The sequence below is a fragment of the Theropithecus gelada genome, chromosome 11 (genome assembly GCF_003255815.1).
Source record: "Theropithecus gelada isolate Dixy chromosome 11, Tgel_1.0, whole genome shotgun sequence".
In the NCBI taxonomy this organism is placed as follows: Eukaryota; Metazoa; Chordata; class Mammalia; order Primates; family Cercopithecidae; genus Theropithecus; species Theropithecus gelada.
Window position 1 is genome coordinate 112,730,798 of NC_037679.1, and position 20,862 is coordinate 112,751,659.

At 35.9% G+C, this 20,862-nt stretch overlaps 1 protein-coding gene across 3 annotated transcripts in view; it reads right to left on the reverse strand.

Moving 5' to 3' along the window:
* Positions 1 to 7,082: 7,082 nt before the first annotated feature.
* PLCZ1 (phospholipase C zeta 1) overlaps positions 7,083 to 20,862 on the reverse strand; it is a 53,676-nt gene continuing 39,896 nt past the window's right edge. For 2 of the 3 annotated variants that reach the window (XM_025402344.1, XM_025402346.1), the window contains 5 exons: positions 18,917 to 19,033; positions 17,672 to 17,841; positions 11,987 to 12,116; positions 8,036 to 8,185; positions 7,085 to 7,229 (listed from right to left, as the gene is read on the reverse strand). In XM_025402344.1, coding sequence (XP_025258129.1) covers positions 7,144 to 7,229; positions 8,036 to 8,185; positions 11,987 to 12,116; positions 17,672 to 17,841; positions 18,917 to 19,033 — 653 coding nt within the window. In that variant the 3' untranslated portion in view covers positions 7,085 to 7,143. Of the gene's footprint in view, positions 7,230 to 8,035; positions 8,186 to 11,986; positions 12,117 to 17,671; positions 17,842 to 18,916; positions 19,034 to 20,862 lie in introns of all 3 variants that reach the window. The other variant, XM_025402345.1, reaches the window with a different exon arrangement.

A 20,862-nucleotide genomic window follows, 5' to 3' on the forward strand; every position in this document is an offset into this window, starting at 1 on the left:
GAAAGGAAAAAAGTTACACCATCAACACGAGTCAATAGACCTGTGTCTTTCTCATTCTTCCTGCTTTGCCTGGGTATCCTTAGAAGCTGCCATCTTGGGACCATGAGGCAAAAGACAGCTAGAAAATGGACCCAAAACTGAATACATGGAACTGAAAAAACAAGAGAAAGAAACCAGGTCCTAATCATGTTGTTTGACCTTTGGGTTAAGCCTCTTTTGAAGCCAGATTTACTTGTTCTCTTTAGCAATACGAGCTAATAATGTCTATATTTGCTTAAACCACCAAGCCAGGTTCACTGTGCTTTGTAACTGAAAGAATCCAATATAATGCATGTTCCACAGTCAGCTTTTTTGCAGATGTCCCTTTAGCAACCTGAGCATCGATCTCAATATATCAACCCCTTGCTTCTTCAGTGAAAATGTCTGCATTTGCCTTGGTAGTATCCCGTTGAGTGCTCTCAACCACCTGAGGACCCTGTTTTCTCCTATTATTACTTATATATATGGTAGTTATGTTCATTTTATAGTTCGGTGTCTAAGAAGAGAGTGTATTTCTTACTCTCTGACTCTGATGTCGACTACAAAGAATAATCACGTTAGTAAGATTAAAGTAGAAAAACAAGCAGGACTATAGTACAAATGTAATAAATTATTACTAACTTGCCTGCCCTCTAACTATTCCTGATGTCTTACCTTTCTCTCTTCAGCAAAGTCCTAAAAGGTAACAGATGTTAGAGAAACTAGAAGGTCAGAAGGGAAAGATTATGCTAGGAAGAGGTCTAAAATGGAAACACACATGTAAGATTGATCACAGCCATGTAAAATAATAATAACAGGAAGATCTACGCATTAATCATTTGTATAAAACTTCAGATTCCCAAAGATTGTAAAAGCAAAACTGTTTTTCTTATTCCCCCAAACATCTGGTTCAAAACACTTTGTTGCTTATTGAACAGATATTTGTCATAAGTCATCATGAACAACATAAAGATGAATGAGAGTGATTCTTTCCCAAAAGGAAAATAAAAGGTACCAGGGAGGAAAGCTCTGTCTCTCCAGAAAGTTCGATGTAGAAAAGGGGAGTCTGTATCAGGGCTTTGGCTGAACACAAGATACTGTCATATTCCAACAGTAGATCCTGGTCAGGCTGCTTGCTACAACATGATGAACAAACATGTGAGCACTTTAAATCCAGAGAGCAAAATCTAAACCAGCATATGAATTGAGGAAAGATGGTGAGCAAGACAGTTTCTAGAAAGCTAAGCCAGGCACACAACATAGGCTGAATCAGCACTGTGCAATCAAACCGGCAATGAATAGAGGCAAGGCTAGTTGTTTTCAATCCTGACCACTGATTAGAACAGTGGTTCTCAAATTTGAGCATGCATCTGAATCACACAGAGGGCTGGTTAGAAGGCAGACTGCTTGGCCACACCTTCTGAGTTTCCAATTCAGGAGGTCTGGGGTGGAGCCTGTGAATTTTCATCTCTTAAAATGTCCCCTGATGCTGTTGTCACTGGCCTGAGGATCTAATGCAGTGCTTTAAGAGCACTGGTTTAGAATAGCCTAAAGAATTTTCAAAAATCACAATGCTCAAGCAGAATGCCACACCAATTTTGTCAGAGTCTCTTAAAAAGGAGCAAAGACATCAGTATTTTTAAAATGTTCTATATGATTCCAGTGTTCAGATAAGGTTAACAACAACCGGTCTACATTTAAAACAAAAATAATTATTTGTGTTTTCTAAACATGTAGATAGATCTAAAAAAAAAAACAAAGCATAAATCTATCCCTTCATTTTGGTTTTAAAATTGTACTTTAATAATTTGTCATAAAACGTGATATTTATGTGTGAGCATAAAACATGTGATATTTATGTGTGAGCATGTGTATCCATATGCATGTGTTCTTGTGTATGTGGTATGTGTATGTGTGCACAAATGTATTTCAGTCAAGAAAGTATGTCAATTTGCATAAAGAATATGAGAAATATAACTCTCATTGGTTAAATAAATGACATTGTGGATATGTGGATTTGCTATAAATGTTATGCAAACAACTCCATACAAGTTTCTAGCCAGCTCAGCTGTCCACAGAGTCTAGAGCAGTACTGCACACCTCACATTCATTCAATTCTGTGCCCCCACTTAAGGAGGCTTCTATCACCTGATCCAATTAGAGGTCTGGCTAATACTGCTGTTAGAACACATATCATCACATCTGAGTCAAATAAACTTTTTATGCATCATTGAAACAAGTTACTGGTCAGAATGCTCAATAGAAAGCCAGAATTATGATTTTTTCTTTTCAGGATTTGAATTTCTTCAACTTTTTTGAGATACAGTTGAAGTTCACAAAGCTTCACATGTTTGAAGTATATAATTTGATTCGTTTTGACATAGACATACCCCTATTCAACCATCATGATAATGGAGTAAACATTTCCATTAGTGCCAAAAATTTCTTGTGGCTCCTTTTAATCCATCCCACTTCCCATCCCTAACCTCATTCACTGATTTTCTTTCTGTTACTACAGAAATTTATTTTGCGTTTTTTGTTCTTTTAAATAAATGGAACCACATAGTACATACTACTTTTTGTCTACATTCTTTCGTTCATTTTAATAATTTTGATTCATTGGTATTAATGCATGTATCAATAGTCTATTCCTTTATTACATTAAATAATATTGGATATAACATCATTTGTTATCTATTCACCTGTTCATGAACATTTGGGTTGTTTCCAGTTTGGGGTTATTATAAATAAACCCTCTATAGACAGTCATGGAAAGCCTTAGTGTGTACATGTGATTTCATTTCCCTTGAGTAAATATCTAGGACCAAAAAGGCTGACTTATATGGCAGGGATGTGTTTGACTTTGTAAGAAATGGTCAAACTGTTTTCACAGTGATTGTCCCACTTTACATTCCCACTAGCAGTGTATGAGTTCAGTTCTCCACATCCACCCCAACATTTGGAATGATCATTTATGTTTTATTTTAGCAATACTAATGATAACTCATTATAGTGTTAAGTTGCCTTGCTCTGATGATGAATGGAATTGAGTCTCTTTTCATATGCTTATTGATCATTCACGTATTTCCTTTTGGCAAGTGCCTGTTCAAATATTTTGCCCATTTTTCTTATTAAGTTGTGAGTATTCTTCATATAGTCTGGATATAAGTCCTTTGATATGTATAGCTTACCTTATCATTTTCATTATGGTGTATTTCAAAAGGCAGAAGTTCTTTTTAAAAAAATTTTGATGAAATCAACTCTATCATTTATTTTATGCCTCATGCATTTAATGTTACAAGAAACCTTTGCTGATCCCAAGACTACAAAGATATTCTATCTGCTTTCTTCTAGAAGTTTCATAATTTTAGCTCTTTCATTTAGGTTTATGACCCATTTTTAGTTAATTTCTGTGTATTGTGCATTAAGTGACACCATTCATTTTTTCCAGATGGCTCTAGATTAATAACCCTGGTTCTGTCATTTACTGTAAACCATAGGCAATGTTTATAATACCCGTAAACATTGCCTCAATGTTTCTGGGCCTCTTTCATTAACAATACAATGTAAGATTGCTGAAATGATTAAGATTAATTTTTATTAGTATTAGGTACACATTAGGCCCTGGATAACATTGCAGATATTGTGATTAACACATTAGAAAAGAGACTGCCCTGTGAGAAGAATGGAAAAGATGACTGAAAGTGTGAAAGTTAAATTATGTACACATGGAAAGTAGAAAGAGGGCTCTTTTTCCTGAAAACAGGTACATTATTAAGGGGTTTAACACCAACTCCCAGGTGTGCTGAGCTGTTGTGTAAGCATAGAAGATACATAGAAGAAAATTGATCTCTTCATTGGTTCAAATCCACTTCAATTCAGCCCTTCAGTGTTTGGAATAAGAGTTTCCAGTGGCTGGTAAAATTCATAGCTTAACTATGAATCCTGTAGAATGCTCAAATTTTATGGCCTAAGATTTTAGAATGCATCATAGGAACCCTTTGTTGGTATACATATTTATAGTGTGTTATTACTTTGAAAGTAATGTAATTAAACAGATGTTTTTGCAGTACTGAGAATAAAGGGATCTTAAGAACTCTTGAAAAATGAAATCCAGTCCATATATTCCCCCAGTAAAATGTCCACTGTTCAATCCCATAAGCATTTCACTCAAAAGGGATTCCATTCTCTCTGCACTAACCAACAGAACAAGCTTCTTCCTAGTGTGGCTCCCAAATCTCCTGAGATTTGCACAAAGGTTTTGACTGGAACTCCTAGAGTCTCTGTATAAGGGACATGTTTTACAGCCCTCAAGACACTCCCTTATATCCAACATTTAAAATGAAGACCTTCTTTTTACAGCTAGGGCAACTTTACTCTTTAGCAACCAGCCTGTCATTTACCTCCAGTGACCATCATTTCCCAGACAAAAGTCCAGATAAGTCTGGGTGAAGAGACTGTACGCATGTTCTATTTGAGACCCTAACCAACCATGACCAGAAAAAAAATAAACCTTCAAAACTAACGACATAATTAAACTTTTCTGTAACACATAAAAATACAAGATAATGGAAGAAGTCAGAATTTGTCCAGCCAAAGACCACCAGGAACACACAGTTGCCTCTATTGCTCACTACAAAAGGAGACACAACATGGGAAGCCATGGGGCATCTTAGTAAGAGGGTATTAGAAAGGACTCACTATTGGATTTGGGCTTGTATTAAATGATTTGGGGGAGATTTCAAAAAAGTAGAGCTCTCCTCTGTATTTGGATGTTGTCAAGAACAGGGGTCAATTCTCTGATTGGAGTAAATCTTATCTGTAAGATGAGAGGAGTAAATCAAGGTGAAAGCGACACTTGGTACTAAATTAATAGTCATTTAGGTCAGCCAGAATAGGGGACTGTGTAGCATTGTTGTGTTTGGACGATATTCATGTTTTTGTTGTGCATTCAGTCATGATTCCGGAATGTTCTTGTCTTTGACTTGTTCCGTCACGGTACAGAGTGGCTGTGTCTGGGTTGATGCTCTGTGAAACTGTTTATGTTCAACAAGGAAACACCACAGTTTAGCTGTGAGCTCCATGGCAGCTCCTAGCAACACTAAAGTCTGGCTGATAGTACAAAGTTGGTTCCTAACTGTCATTATCAGATGTAAAGAAGCGAATATAACCTAATCTAGCAGAACACAGATGGCTTCCCTGAGGAACTGACATTTAAACTAAGACTTTAAAGTTTAAGAAGTCTTCTGTTGCCACAGTCTCAAGAGTTCATTTAGCCTTTTCCTATGTTTTCTTCCGTTTACCAACACAATTTTTTCTTGTAAATGAATTGTACCTAAAAAGCATGAGTCAAATCTGGCTTCTCACAACATTCCCAGCCTATTCTAAATGTGAGAACATTCCCTGACTCTGGAGTTTTACGTGAACAAAATCTGTTAATAGTTCTTGTGAGAAACTTCTAATGAAAATTCTAGTTCAATACATAAGGGGCATTAAATGTTAAATGATGCAAATTTTAAAATGGAACCAAAAATGTCTCAAGACATCACAAGATTCTTGAACAAGAAATAAAATAATTTAATATTTATATCAAAGTCCATATTCCTAATATAGAGTGGAATATTTCAAAATGAACAATTTGGTCTTCAAAATTAGAGAGATAAGTTTGGTACCTAAAGAAAAGGAGAAAAAATAAAATATATCCTTTTTCTCTCTTGTTTCAAAGCTTGATGGTATAAATGAGAAACAGAAGTTTATTCCACTGCAGAATTAATGAACTCTCTTGTAAAAATCAATTGATTAAAGCCTTTAAATTTCATGGAATTCCAGATCTTCAGAAGGTCTTAGGAGATTAGGGAAGGGTAAAGCTTTGGGTCAATGGGCTGAAACTCCCTCCTGCTGTCATGCTGAACAGCTGATTATTTAAATAAGATCCATCCATTATCTGGCAAAACAGAAGCATCTTTCTAAGAATTGGCTGTGCATCCCTACTGGGAAGGGTGTGCACTGATCTTAAATCCAGAGAGCCCTTGAGGTGGAAACTGGAAGATTGTGCACGTAGTAACCACACAATTTCTTACTACCTATGACTTGGGAATTTGAATTTAAACATTTAGTGCTGAGAGTAAACCATGATAATAGTAAAAACATGCTAGATGGTTTATATTTTCTCATCATAAAGATATAATGTGTTAATATACATCCCAAACAGTCATTTTGTTATTTTAGTTATTAGTTAGCATTCAATTGCAGAAGTACCTATTAAAGGTCCCCGCCTTTGTCAAGCTTTGTGTTGGTTGCTATCACATCACTACCATGCAACAATGTGGTAGAATTAGTATTAATATCCATGGTTCCATACTCTTCTACGTGACATTTAATAAAGCAAAGTTCTGCTGTTGGTAAGAAGTCCGGCAGATGAGATAGGACAGGAATCTCATCTTTGACCAAGAAATTAACTTGAAAGTATAGATTCAGTATAGATTACTACAGATTCAGAAATATTTCAAATCAATTTAAGATTCAAGCATGTAAGTCCACACAGTAGATCTCTTTTATAGATATGGAGTCTGAATACAGTTTGCATGCAAATCAATTTTAAACACACTCATAAAAATGGCTGTCTAATTACAGGGTACCAACTCCAGTGCACAGCATCTAAGAACTAGCGTAAGAATGCAGGGGCTAATTACTCTCCAGGATATGAAAAGGCTCAGAGGGCCTGGCAATCTAATTCCTTCCCAGGAAAATATGCAGTAGTGAGTGTCTAGAAGCTAAAACACTCTTAGATTTCACATTTCTTTTATACTGCTAAATATTTGCCAATTTATCTTTTATAATTAGATCTATTTCAAAAGCTTATAAGTTCTAGTAATTAAAAATGATACAAGCCAGTTGAAAAAAACTCAGCAGCAGAAGGGCAGGAGACCGTGCTGGGTCAGGACCCTCTGAAGTTTCTATTTTCTTTCTTCCACTGATTTATCTTTGTGTATTTTTAAGTGAATGGGCTCAATATTTCTAGTTTTATGAGTAATTATTTATGTTTAAAAAAGAAAACATATAGACATTCATTTTGGCTGTTTTATTGCGATGCATAGCTAATGATATGTCATTTATCATTAGCTGTTATCTGACGTACCAAACATAAACAAACAGTGAAGCAGGCTCAAGGCTCTCACCCATTCGGGAAAACAGAGGAACACGACGATAACCTGCAAAAAGAATTATATCTAATTAGACCAATAACCAATTAATCAGTGGTGGCCCCAACAGCCTCGCTGAGACACAAGAGCTCTTTACTAAGCATACATTAAAAACCATGACTATAGAGTTATATTCCCATCTGGTATATTAATCTTCCACAAAAATTAAATATTTGCATTTTCTATTCTGACTTCCTAACTGCCCAACACTGAGCACACAACTCATACTTCTCCTTCCACAAAGTGCCGCATGATCCAAAATTAGCCACCACCCTTCTGCTTCAGGAAGACCCTGTTTCCTAGGCACATCTCAGATGCTGTTAGAAAAGTAAGCATATTGAGACGAGGTAATTGGGAGCACAGTGTAAATCACCCTGGAAAGGTGACTCTGCAACATAAAGGCAGTCAGCCCTGAAAAGGGGTCAGGAAAGGATAGTCTCAGGCTCCCAATCTCTTCTCATCAGGCAGGAAGAATGAGTCACTGCTTCTCCCTTCTGGTTGCCACCCATCATCATTTCTTTATGGTAGTCATGACTACCCTTCACTGAAACAGAAGAACTATGATGCATGTAAAGAAATGCTTATACATGCCAAGTTTGTCTAATTAGCCTTCCTGTCAGTCCCACACCCCCACCCCACCTTCCACATGAGAATACATTTTTATAATTCCACAGAGAAAAAATATGTGTCAATAAATAAAATTTCCTTTACATCCTACTTTATGATAGAGCTATTTGGTGTGTCCAAATGTGTCTTTGATATACACAAGTTATATTTAAATGCTGGTACAATCATCTAACTTTTAGGGACATTACCTTTGTTCATGCATAGAAGTGGCAAAGTATATTGCCCAAGAAATTCATTTCCTGCTATTAAACCTTGACTTTCAACAACAAAACGTATCAATGCCAATTCTGGGACATGAATAATAAATGTAAATGTTTCATTCCATCTTGGACTAAAAGCTGAAATATAAAAAAAAGAATATACAAAGAATAATAGATACCATATCTAGGAAAAAATAGATAACACTTGTTCTCCAAACTTTTTCTTTTGAATCCTTTAACAATAATAATATCTTGTGTTTAGAGCACATAGGTTTTTAACACACTCAGTGTGAGAGGAATAATAACCAGACAATATTGAGTGTTCACTATTGCTGGGCAATGTTCTAAGAATGGATCAACTCAATTAATCCTGATAACCACCCTATCCTGATGGGATGGGAAAACTGAGCCACAAAGATATTACCTTATTTCCTAAAAGTTTCACATATGTGGTCATTAAGTGGCAGATCAGGAATTCAAAAACGGGGAGTCTGACTTCAGAGCAAAAGTTTTTAATCATTATGCAATATGACTGATGTACTTAGGCAATTCTTTAGCAAATAAATTGAGAAATGAAGAAAATTAAGTAACATCATTTTTCTATACTAACTCCTTGATATGGTTAAGCTTTGTGCCCTCACCCAAATCTCACCTTGAATTCTAATCCCCAGGTGTTTAGGAAGACACCTAGTGGAAAGTGATTGGATTTATAGGGGGTGGTTTCTCCCATGCTGTTCTCATGATAGAGAGTGAGTACTCATGAGATCTGATGGTTTCATAAGGCAGTATTCCCCACTCTTGCTAGCAATCTCCTGCTGCCACATGAAAAGATCCAAATTTATTTCCCCTTCACCTTCTGCCATGATTGTAAGTTTCCTGAGGCCTCCTCAGCCATAGGGAACCGTGAGTCAATTAAATCTCTTTCCTTTGTAAGTTATCCAGTCTCAGGTAGTATCTTTAGAGCAATGTCAAAATGGACTAATACAGTCAGTCTTATTATGGGAAGAGTTCCATACATAGTTGTTAGACTGAAAGCTAGATAATGAACTAAAGCCAGCTCTTGATCCTTCTTCAGACTAAGTGCTCCTTTCAAAGTCCAAAGTTGGTGAATTTCAATCTCTAGGAAAATAAATCATCCCAAACAACCAATTTCTTGCCAAGCAAGAAATCCACCTTGTGTCACAGTATGACCCAAATCATCCAAAAAGTAAAGCGTAATTTAACAGAATCAAGAAATTCACATTCAAATTAAATATAAATTCTACTTAATAAAGACTCAAAGGTTTGGAGAAGAATTATGTGTATTATTTTTCATTTACAAAGGCAGTGCTACACTTGCTGTGACAATAGCTTTTGTTCTTTGACTTACATTTCCAGAAGCATTGATGAATTTCTAATTATACTATATCTATGTTTTCTGTGGTCACAAGAGCACATTTACCACATAGCAACCCAGGGTGCAGCCTATGCCCACAGAAATAGTAAACTAATTGGCTCACGATGGAATAATGGTCACATTACCTTGACCTAAGAAAAGAAATAATTTCTCTTCTTAGGGGTACAGAGGCAGGTTTAGAGTCAATTCTTTATAGACACTGCAAAACATCTCGCAGAAGTGTTTATACTGATTTTTTCTTCCTCCAATCCTACTTCATTACACATGTGCCTCTGCCTCCCTTCCATCCTCCTCCTGTATCTATCTCTGTCACACACACACACACACACACACAAATATGGAATAATTATAAGAGAAAGCCCTCACTTTTAGTTGGCAACATAAAAAAACAGGAAACCAGGATACCAAATTTGATAGTGATGAAAATAGTTCTCCCAGACATGACCAAAACTGAAGAATTACTTCCACGTTTTATCCAAATGTTATCCTTTTCCTCCCAGACTCTCATGTCTAGCTAAATCGTCTTAAAATTCTTCTTGTCCAGCCATCTGGACGTTGACTTCTGCACAGCATTTCTCACTTACACCCCCCATTCCTTTCCTACTGCCATAGCCTCCTTTGCACCTTGACTTTTATATCCTCTAACCACTGAAATTTTATCCTGACTCTACTTTGTATTTCTCATTGCCCTCTCATATACTTCTTCTCAGATCTGTGGGAAAAAACCTAACACTCAACTCTGTCATAGCCCTATTTAAAAGTCTGAATTTTATCCATTTTCTAGAAAAAAGAAAGTTCCTGACACCTTAGCAAGGCTTTTGAGATTTTCCATGACCATTCCTAAATAACTTTCTCATTTTTTCTCTCACTAATCTTTCTTAAGCACCCTATATTCCACCTATTGTGAGTTTCTTGGCTTTTCTCTAGCATGTTTAAATTGTGTTTTCTTCATATTTTAGGACTCCTGTGTTCTGTCTGGTATGTTTAAATTGTATTTTCTTCATATTTTAGGACTTATATTATGGCTTCTGCCTTAAATGTCCTTTTCCCCAAATTCTAAAAAATTCTACTCATTCTCCAAGAACCATCTCCAAAAGTGCCCCCTTCCAGTACAAATCTTTGTACTCTCCTTGAAGTACTAATTACTCTAAATCATAATTATTTTACTTACAGCTCATCTTTCACACTGAACTATAAACTATCTATAGAATAGTTAATTGGTCCTTATATAAGAATTCGTTTAATAAACAGATTTTAAGTCTTTTACTACTTAGCACAAGGCTTTTAGCATAGCAGAGGCTTAGTAATGTTTGATGAACCAAATTGAATTTCTCCAAGGATATTCCCATAAAATCCAAGGATGTAATACAAATTCTAGAATCATAGTATTATAAGGGGTGCATTGAATAAATTAAGTTTCTAAGCATTTTGTGATGAAGATTCAAGTAGAGGATGGAGGGAACAAGAGATAGATTATTATAAGCTACATGACATCAGCAGTTACTATCTCTGGACACAGCCATAGCAATGTGCCTTCAACTCTAAAGGGTGTCAAATGAGGCAGGAAGTCATCATCAATATCCCTTCCCATTGATAACATAGGATAAGGCAATAAAATCTTCCCAAATCTTTTTCCATGACTTTCACTCTAGAAGCCACACTGAAAGTATTCAGGGGAGTGCCAAGGAGGCAGACTATGGGCATTGTTAGAAATTATTATCCAAGAAGAAAAAGAAAAAGAAAACTGTGCCTGCTCCTCTGTCAGTACCATTTGGCCGGAAGCATATTTCTAGACTCTGGAATGAAGTCCACTTTGCTTTGAGAATATCCCTTGAAGAAGATTCCAGACTCAAGAATCAGTTCCAATGTCTCCTTCAAGGTGACCCTGACCAGGGGTCAATCCTAGGAACCCATTCTTTTCTAATTTCCTTAGTCATTTCAACCTCAGAGAAGAAATGGCAATGCCAGTACTATACTGTGTAAGATGTCATAGCATGCCAGAATGACGAAAATCTTACCAAAGTTCTTTCCTTTCATTCTTCACTTCCCTTGTGGCAAAAATGACTGAATTATCCAAATATTCTATCAGTAGGTTTCTATGGCATCCTTAGCCTGATTCAGAAGCCATAGACTTTTAATCTAAAATAATTCAAATAATTCATTATAAAAATATATAATATGCTGTGTCAAAAATCACAAATTTTTGATTTAACACCAAGGCTAGAAGCTAAGTAGATCTGAGGCTGTCAAAATGCCTTCTTAATTCAGTAACATGAGGAAAAACAAAAACGAGGTAAATTTTTTTAAGCAATAATTTTGCAGGTCAGATACATTTCTGTATTCATAATTTGAAAATACAGCTAAACAACCTAATCATTATAAAAGTGCTCTTGCTGCATATAACATTTTGCTAATTTTGGACATAATGGAAAACCCTTGTCTTATGAATAATAGATATGTATCAAAACTCTATCAACATATAATTTGTAAGCTTTCCAACAAGAAGGCTAATGGAAGTTCAATACGGTATATTAGAAGCTCACCATTTTTTTTAATTACACGAGTCTGCTGCTTCATTTGATCATTTGGAACACCAAAAACTTCTATAATTACTAATGTATCACCTTTGTTAGATGATGAATGAGTAAGAGGCAACTGGATACCACTGATGAGCTGCACAAATATATATGAATATAAGAATTTAGCAAGATATTAAGTTGCATCACCATTTATTTCAAAATTTAATTATGTATTACAAAAAGTTGAAGGACTCTAAGTCAGTTCCCACAAAGATTGAAAGTGGAATATAATGAATATAATACAAATTTTAAAATGTAAGTCTTTTATCCTCAGTTATCAGTAAACACCAAGAATATGTACAAAATTATAGTGAAATCCACGATGTCCACAATTTTCAATTTATTAACATATTTTTGTTTTAAAATCATTTGTTATGATCACATTTTAAGGAATTCAGGTTGAGTTACTCTGATAACATGTACTATTTTTGAATTCATATATATATATATGCTGGAAAAATTAAAAGCTATATAAATATTACTTTTTAAAAAATGTACCATTTAACTTCCCATGATAGCATTTTCTGAGTTTGACAAAATCAATTATTTCATACGTATATTAGGGACTGGGTATCAAAAAAATCTTAATAAAGTAATTAATAATAATTGTATTTAAACTTTTATTGCCAAGCTAATTGTTGAAGCAAAAATTTGTTATAATTTAAGGAACAAAATGAGCACACAAGAAAACTATATTTGAAATGTACTAACTTAGGCTAAGAGATAGAAGATAAAAGCCTAAAAATGCAGTTATAAAAATTGAGGCATAATTCCAATTTCTGAAGGTTACATTAAGAGAAACAAATATATAATTAAGTTTGATTATAAAGGAATAAAGGGAAAAAAAGAGGGAAGGTAGGATGGAGAGAAGGAGGAGAAGAGAAAAGAAAGGAAAAGAAAAATGACTAATGTGTAATTTTCCTTTATAAAGGAATAAAGGAAGGAAAAGAGGGAAGGAAGGAGGGAGAGAAGGAGGAGAAGAGAAAAGAAAGGAAAAGAAAAACCACTAATGTGTAACTTTTCCTAATTCCACAGACTATGGCATTAGCTAGAAGCCAGTATGTCTGTGCAACTGTTTAGCAATCAGTATGGAATGGGCATCAGCATAATTAGACACCAAAGTAATTAGAAAGAACAATGACCATAAACATATAGTACACTGGTCCCAATACCACTACAGATCTGCTAAATATCATTCTGCAGGTAATAGACGCTTCCCAAAATGGAGTAGGTTCAGCTCGGTGTACCTCATTCCAGAAAGAAAAAAAAATTATCTAATTTTGAAAAACATCATTGAATATGAGAACTGAATGAGAATTTAGGGCAAGCTTGTCCAACCTGCGGGCCTCATGTGGCCCATGGTGGCTTTGAATGTGGCCCAACACAAATTCATAAACTTTCTTAAAACATAGTTTTTTTTTTTTTGCATTTTTTAAAGCTCATCAGCTATCATTAGTGTTAGTGTATTTTATGTGTGGCCCAAGATAACTCCTCTTCCTCCAACGTGGCCCAGGGAAGCCAAAAGATTGGACACCCCTGGTTTAGGGAGTATTGATCAAATAATTTATAAACAAATTTACAGATTTGTTTGTAGAGGAGCCAGTGTGGAGGAAGGAATGTCAAACAAAAAGCCCTCAATGGTCAACTCTGTTGTTATCCATTGGCCTTACCCATAAGATTTTGGATTTAGAAAGCAGTCCTGTAGTTTTTATAAACTTGAAAATAACTGCCCTAAACCAAAACTCTCAGATTGCAGATGACAAAGAGTAAAGCAGAAACGTTAAATGCCTTCATCAACATTTGGAAGCTTATAATAAAACTTAAGGAAGCTTATAATAAAACTAGGCCCTCTGATCCCCAAATCATGCCCTCTACTATCTGAGCAAATCATAATCACAAAACTCCCCAGAGTGATAGAGGTAACAGAGAAAGACCCACATGGCCATGGCAGCAGCTTCCTGGAGAATCATTAACTCTCCATGCCACTTACACCTCAACAAGAGACTCCTCAGAATACAAACATGGCATTTGTGAGCATTTGTGCACACTAGCTGCCTTCCGCCTTCACTTTCTCAATAAAAGAGCACCTATGTTCTCTTTACTATTCTTAACAGGAAAAATAATATATTTGTTCAACGAACCTAGATATATTGAAAATAAACTTTGTATCGCCGGGCACGGTGGCTCAAACCTGTAATCCCAGCACTTTGGGAGGCTGAGACAGGCGGATCATGTCTCAGGTCAGGAGATCGAGACCATCCTGGCTAACCCAGTGAAACCCCGTCTCTACTAAAAAATACAAAAAATTAGCCGGCATGGTGGCAGGCACCTGTAGTCCCAGCTACACGGGAGGCTGAGGCAGGAGAATGGCATGAACCCGGGAGGCGGAGGTTGCAGTGAGCTGAGATCCGGCCACTGCACTCCAGCCTGGGCGACAGAGCGAGACTCTGTCTCAAAAAAATAAATAAATAAAATAAAAAAATAAAAAATAAACTTTGTATCAGGCACAAATAAGAATGGAACAAAACACATCTCTTTTTGGTTTTGGTGGTTGTTGTTGTTGTTTTGAGATGAACTTTGGCTCTTGCTACCCAAACTGTAGTGCAATGGTGTGACCTTGGCTCACTGCAACCTCTGCTTCCTGGGCTCAAGCAATTCTTTTGCCTCAGCCTCCTGAGTAGCTGGGATTACAGTTGTACGCCGCCACACCTGGCTAACTTTTTGTATTTTTAGTAGAAACGGGGTTTCACCATGTTACCCAGGCTGCTCTTGAACTCCTAACTCAGGTGATCCACCCACCTCAGCCTCCCAAAGTGCTGAGATTACAGACGTGAGCCACCACGCCAGGCCCACATCTCTAATCCTTAAGGAATCCTCAGACAAATGGAGAAGACAAGTAACAAGTAAATAAACAATTACAAAACCTTGTGATAAATGCCATAATGTACGCATGAAGAGGGTGTTACGGAAAACAGCAAAGCTACAAAAAGAAGCACAGCTAACCTAGCCTAGGAAAATGCTTTCAAAAAGACATGATTCCTAAGTCTTGAAAAGTGAGTGAAAATGCAATAGGCAGGTAAGGCTAAAAGAATGTTCTAGTTACAGGAAGAGCATACGCAATTCGTGGAGGTGAGTCATGGTTCGAGAAGGATCCTAATTCCATATGGTTGTAGAACAGGGTGAAAGGCTAGAAGTGGTGAGAGATAGGACTATGCAAGTAGGCCAAGGCCTAACCAAGAAAGTAGTCAAGAGACACAAATAAATATTATGCATGCATGATAACATTAGCACTGTAGCAAAATCTCTCTGGTCAACTTGTGGAGAATAGATATGGAGGACTGAGACCGGCTACCTGAAACCATCAGGAAGCCAAAGAAATAGACCTGATGACAGGTAGTAAATTCCTGATACAGGTCAGCACCAAAGTAGGTCAGATCAAGAGAATGGAGAGGGAAAACATTTAGGAATAGAATCAGCAGAATTTAAAATTGGTCTGGATGTGGGACATGAAGGAGATGTGGAAGATGAGAATGACTCCCTATTTTCTTGTCTGAGCAGAGGGGAAGAATGGGGCCATTTGTTGACATTTAAATAAGAGTAGAAGTAGTTTGATTAGGAAGGGATATTCAAGCTTTTAATATTTTAAGTTTGACAGAATGGTGATTAAGGAGGTAAGGATGCTCAGTGAGCTAACATATGCCTTTAGATTCCCAAAATGAGGTCCAATTAAAGACTTGAGCATTGTTGGTGGTGAAACTGTGAATGTTTATGTAACAGAACCCAAGGAGAGTAGTTTGAGACAAGGTTTAAGGAAAGACTTTAATTAACATAAATGTCTTTAGGGAAAGCAGAAAAAGAGGAAGCCACATATAAAAATGGCAATCACTTGGAAGGTAGGGGGTAAAAGGAGAGTCCAGTCCCAGAGCACAGAAAAGCGATGTGTGTACAAATGGAAGGGATCTTCAAAGTGGCTGATTTGCCATTTCTTTTTACCAGATCACTACAAAAAGGATGCCAACATTATAATAGCATTGTAAAGTGAAGTCAGGGGTTAATACTTTGCCAGACCTTGAAGGAGTATTAACAATCCAGTGTTGTAGGCAATTGCTGCGTATCCACTAAATGCTTCCACATCAGAGTCACAAACTCCTTAACAGACAATGCAAAAGTCAGCTACATACTTCACAGGCACTGTTTCCTGCAATGGTCAGGATCTTTCTAGTCCTGTTCATCTTTGCTATACTTTCCACATTAATTTCTGGAAAAAGCTCTCAATCCTCCCATTCTCAGCTGAGATAAAGTGGCTAGGGCCTGAAGTAAATGTGGAGCATAGTTTCCAAATCCTGTGGTATTACGATGGTGGAAAAAGGAGCTGAGCTAGGAAGAAGAGTCGCAGGAGAAGCACATTCTGGAGGCCCCAGCATTTCCTGCACTCTAACAGCCAGGTAATGGGGAGCAGGGGAGCGCCCAGCAGCTGGCAGAGCTTCACTAAGTAATGACGTGCTGGCCAGGGACAGAAACACAAGTACTTACAAAATTCCTGTAGGATCTGAGATGATTTATACAGTTCTGGGAGTAACTAGTTAAATGGAAAGAGGGACCAATGAAACCGTACCCACTCTATTGATTTGCAAACAACAAGTACAGTTATAGCCTAAAACAGAATTGCTCATAAGTAAGTGGAGAGAAAAAGCAACTAGAGGTTTTTCAAAAGATTTGGTGACATTTTAAAAAGAAAATAAACATAGCACTTAGGTTGGAGAGGAATAAGAAAGACGTTTTGAAAAGTCTTTACTAATGGAAACAAATCTTAGACAACGGCTTTTATGCTCCGTAAGGTTTTACAGGATGTAATAAAATAAAAGATAAAATAATAAGACAAGAGTCTGGAGGAAGGGTGCTAGGTGGGATACAGACAGAAATAAAAAGGAAGCAATATGAAGTCAACCACAATGGGGCAGGAGGACTGATAATGCAGGATAAAAAAAATCATTTCTACATTAAAATCAGTAAAGAACAAAATCAAATGCAGACTTTGAATCATCAACATAAAGAAAAAATGTTAAAAGCTCTCCCAACATGCAGAGGAAAAGGGAGTATGTTAAAGTTGACACAAATTAATAGACACAGAAGACAGATACTGGAGAAAGACATATGGGTAATTTTTCTTTTTAAGTAATCAAATGATATTAACAGGCATATGGGGTGGGGGGGGAAATCCTGACCTACAAAAGCCTAATCGTGGAGACTGAGGAAAAGACAAGGGCTCCTAAAATTTCCAGGTAAAATTCATCAAAGGCAAGAAAAAGTAACATGCCCACAAGGTAATTAGTGGGCTGAACTGAGACCTGTATCTCGCAATATTAAATGCCTAAATACAACGAAATCATCTAAGTAGAACTTGGAGAGGGGAAGGTTTTAGCCTCAATATGTCTATTCACAGGCAGATAATCATTCATGTAAAATTGCAACAGGAAGACATTTTTCAGATATAGACGGATACTGAAATACTACCCACATATAGTACCTAAAAAGATTAACAGAAATATAAAAGAAATTAAAGCAAATCAGTGGAATTCAAAATACTAACGTACACTATCTAGTTTATATGATAACCAAAAAATATAGAAGAAAAGTTGTTAATCTTACCCTTACTGTAAGTGTAACTGGCATACTCTCTTTTATGTCACTTGGGTTAAAGTATGATTCACTCTCTCTTAAGAAATGTGGTTTCAAAACATATCCAGAACCACCATTATCCAAAAATTTCCCATTTTGCAGATCCATAGGCAGACCAGGGGTCTGGAAATTTAAAGCCACTATAAGAAAGAAGTTTTGACATTGTCAGGTAATAGAGAATACAAATAAAGGAACACAAACCATTTACTGAAATCTAATCATGGATTCTATATCCCTAAATGTTCTATGAGCAAGCATCATTAGCCTAATAATTCATGATTTTTAAAACTCTTTCTCCTGCCATGTCTATATTAAGGTATATTGATAAGTTCCAAAGTTTAATCTGTAAGTAAATTACTACACAGCTTTGAGTAAAGAAATCAAAATGGTATCCAGTATAGATTATAGAATAACAATGTTCATGTCAGGTAACACTTAAGAAATATCAGAATAAAGAGTATCAGTGCATTAAATGCAAGAGGTAAAGACACCAACTATGTCACACATTTTCAAGTCCATGAGATGCTGTTGTCACTTGAGGAGAAAGTGAGAAACAGGCAAAGCAATAATTGCCGTTAAAATATGGAAGCACCTCGATATAGGCTGGTAAATAGCTACCGTAGAGAGTACCACACTCTGCCCTCCACCCAGCCCCAATATCCCCACTTCTCCTCACACCTACAGGCCTTGCCACAATCCGGTAGAAGAAGGGTAACACCTGGTACTTTCTGATGGGTTAGTGCAGTGCTGTACTAGCTGTGCAGTTTGGAATAAGGGTCTGGTGAGGGCAAATAACCAGGTTATGCAATCTTATTCACTTTTCAAAACTGTGAATGTAGAAGCTCATGTAAAGTATAAATGATAGAGGTCACTTGATTTGAAGAGGCCATGAGCATATCTCAAGCAAAGGAATTTGATCTTCAATGTCCATTTGGGTTTCCTTGTTCCCTTCCTCCACTTCACATGCCTCATATTAACTCCTCATGAATTTAACCACCATTCCCCCGAACAATCACCGAGATTTACCCCACTTCAACCCAGATAGGAATGACTTCAACTCTTAAAACACATGACTCACCATTAGTGCCTGACCCCAAAACCCCCAGGCCAAAAAATATTTTACAGAAAGCCCTTTTCACGAGTTTTTCATACATTCATAAAATGAATTCATTTTATGTTACTTTTGCAGACAACTCAATATCCTATATAACATACCCATTTGACAACCTATATTCCAAAATTCTTGGGGATTAAAATTAGAAGAGTCTGCTCTTGTTGCTTTGGGATATATTCTGGTAATGAACTTCCTGGTGTGAAAAATAAACTCATGGGCTGAAAAAGAATTATTAAAACATTGTGAAAGAATTCAAATAAATTAAATAAGCCACTATTTCTTATATATATGTATATATATATCATATAATTCTATAATAGTTTCAACAATTTTGGTATGTATTGTCTTGGCAAAAATTTGCAATTCATGAATATCAAAATAAATCCATGCCTTTATGTTTACAGTATAATTCACTATTATTTAGATGTTAGTGACAATTTTATCATAAAATTTATATACACTGATCATTCAAGGAAAAAATTGGTTAATTTATATAATTTTTACATCCAAATTATTTCACTTTGTTATAAGAATACATAAAACTCCGAAATATAATCCATTCATTTTTCAAAACAAAAACAGCATTTTCCCTCATTATTTTTCCACTTTGATTTTCACAGTAGGACAGAATCACATCAAAGTCACACAAAGCTATATGATTCCAGCTAAATTAATCCTACTGAACATTTCACAGGTTCTCAGGATTTAAAGGCACCCCAAAGTTGTCCAGTTCAACTTCCAATCCCTTCACTCCAGCATCTTCCCCCAAAGTTTATTCAATCTGTGTTTACATCTCTCCACTGAAAAACTCTCAATGCTTTTAATTATTTCAAATGTCGTTCTCACTGGGATAATCTCTATGTACTTGAAGTATACACACAAACGAGAACATACACACACAGTCTGTACAGAATCTATACACAGTTTCTGTACATATTCTTTGTGTTTCTTCTTGTCTATATAATATTTAAGTCACTTGAGATTCAAACTAACTTAAACCCTTTACCATTTGGCACCTTCTTCAAATTTTTGAACACAGATTTCATGCTTCTCCAAAGTTTTTCTTTTTTCATTAAACAGATCCTGTTTCTGCAACCATTCCTGCTGATATAGAGACTCGTGATGGGAGAAAGCCTTTTGCTTATGGCTCACTTCATTTGCTAATCCAACTAGAATCACCTCTCCCCTCACCCTAAATACTATTATTTAGGAAGCACTGTCAAATTAAAAATTACAGTTAATTTTATCAATATTTATTTTCAAAAGTTATACATTCCTTGAGAGAAAGTTTATTTTGAAACCATGTGTGTATAAATGCAGCATAGGTGTCCAAGTTTCATGCTCCTTTATCTAGTCCTAACAGATGTCTGTCCTTAGGCAAAACACATACTCTTCTAAGTCTTAATGTTTCTCATTTACAAAGTAATAAATGTGAATGATGACTAAGGTCTCATAACATAATATGATTTTGCTATTTCTGAGATTATCCTTTAGAAATTAAACATGTTTGTTATTACAAATGCAGTTCGTGTTTACTGAAAAATAGGAGGACATCAAAGAACAAATAAAATCATATGTCATCATCCAATTGATAATCACTGATAACTCCTTGATATATATCTTCCCATTCTTTTGTATGTGTGTAATTTTAAGTTGAATGATAATGTTTGTTCCCTTTCACAAACCGCTATTTTTATTTAGTAAAATAATGTGAACATCATTTCATTTCAATAATATTCATCTACAACATTATTTTTAATTTTTATTATGTTTATAATAATAATTGACATCCTTGAAGTTAAACCTTTGCTGACATCATTGTTTACTATTAACATTGATTATTTACTATTAAACAAGAAAAATGCTCTATACCCGTTCAAAGAAATGGTAATGCTATACTTTGACTCTACTCAGAACTATCCAATTCCTTTCCAAAATGTTTGCAAGTATTTAATCCGATGAGAGTAATAAAATTATAATTTATTTATGCTGTGCCCACAGGTCCTGTCCTCATGAACAACAACAAAAATTCAATAATTTAAAGGAA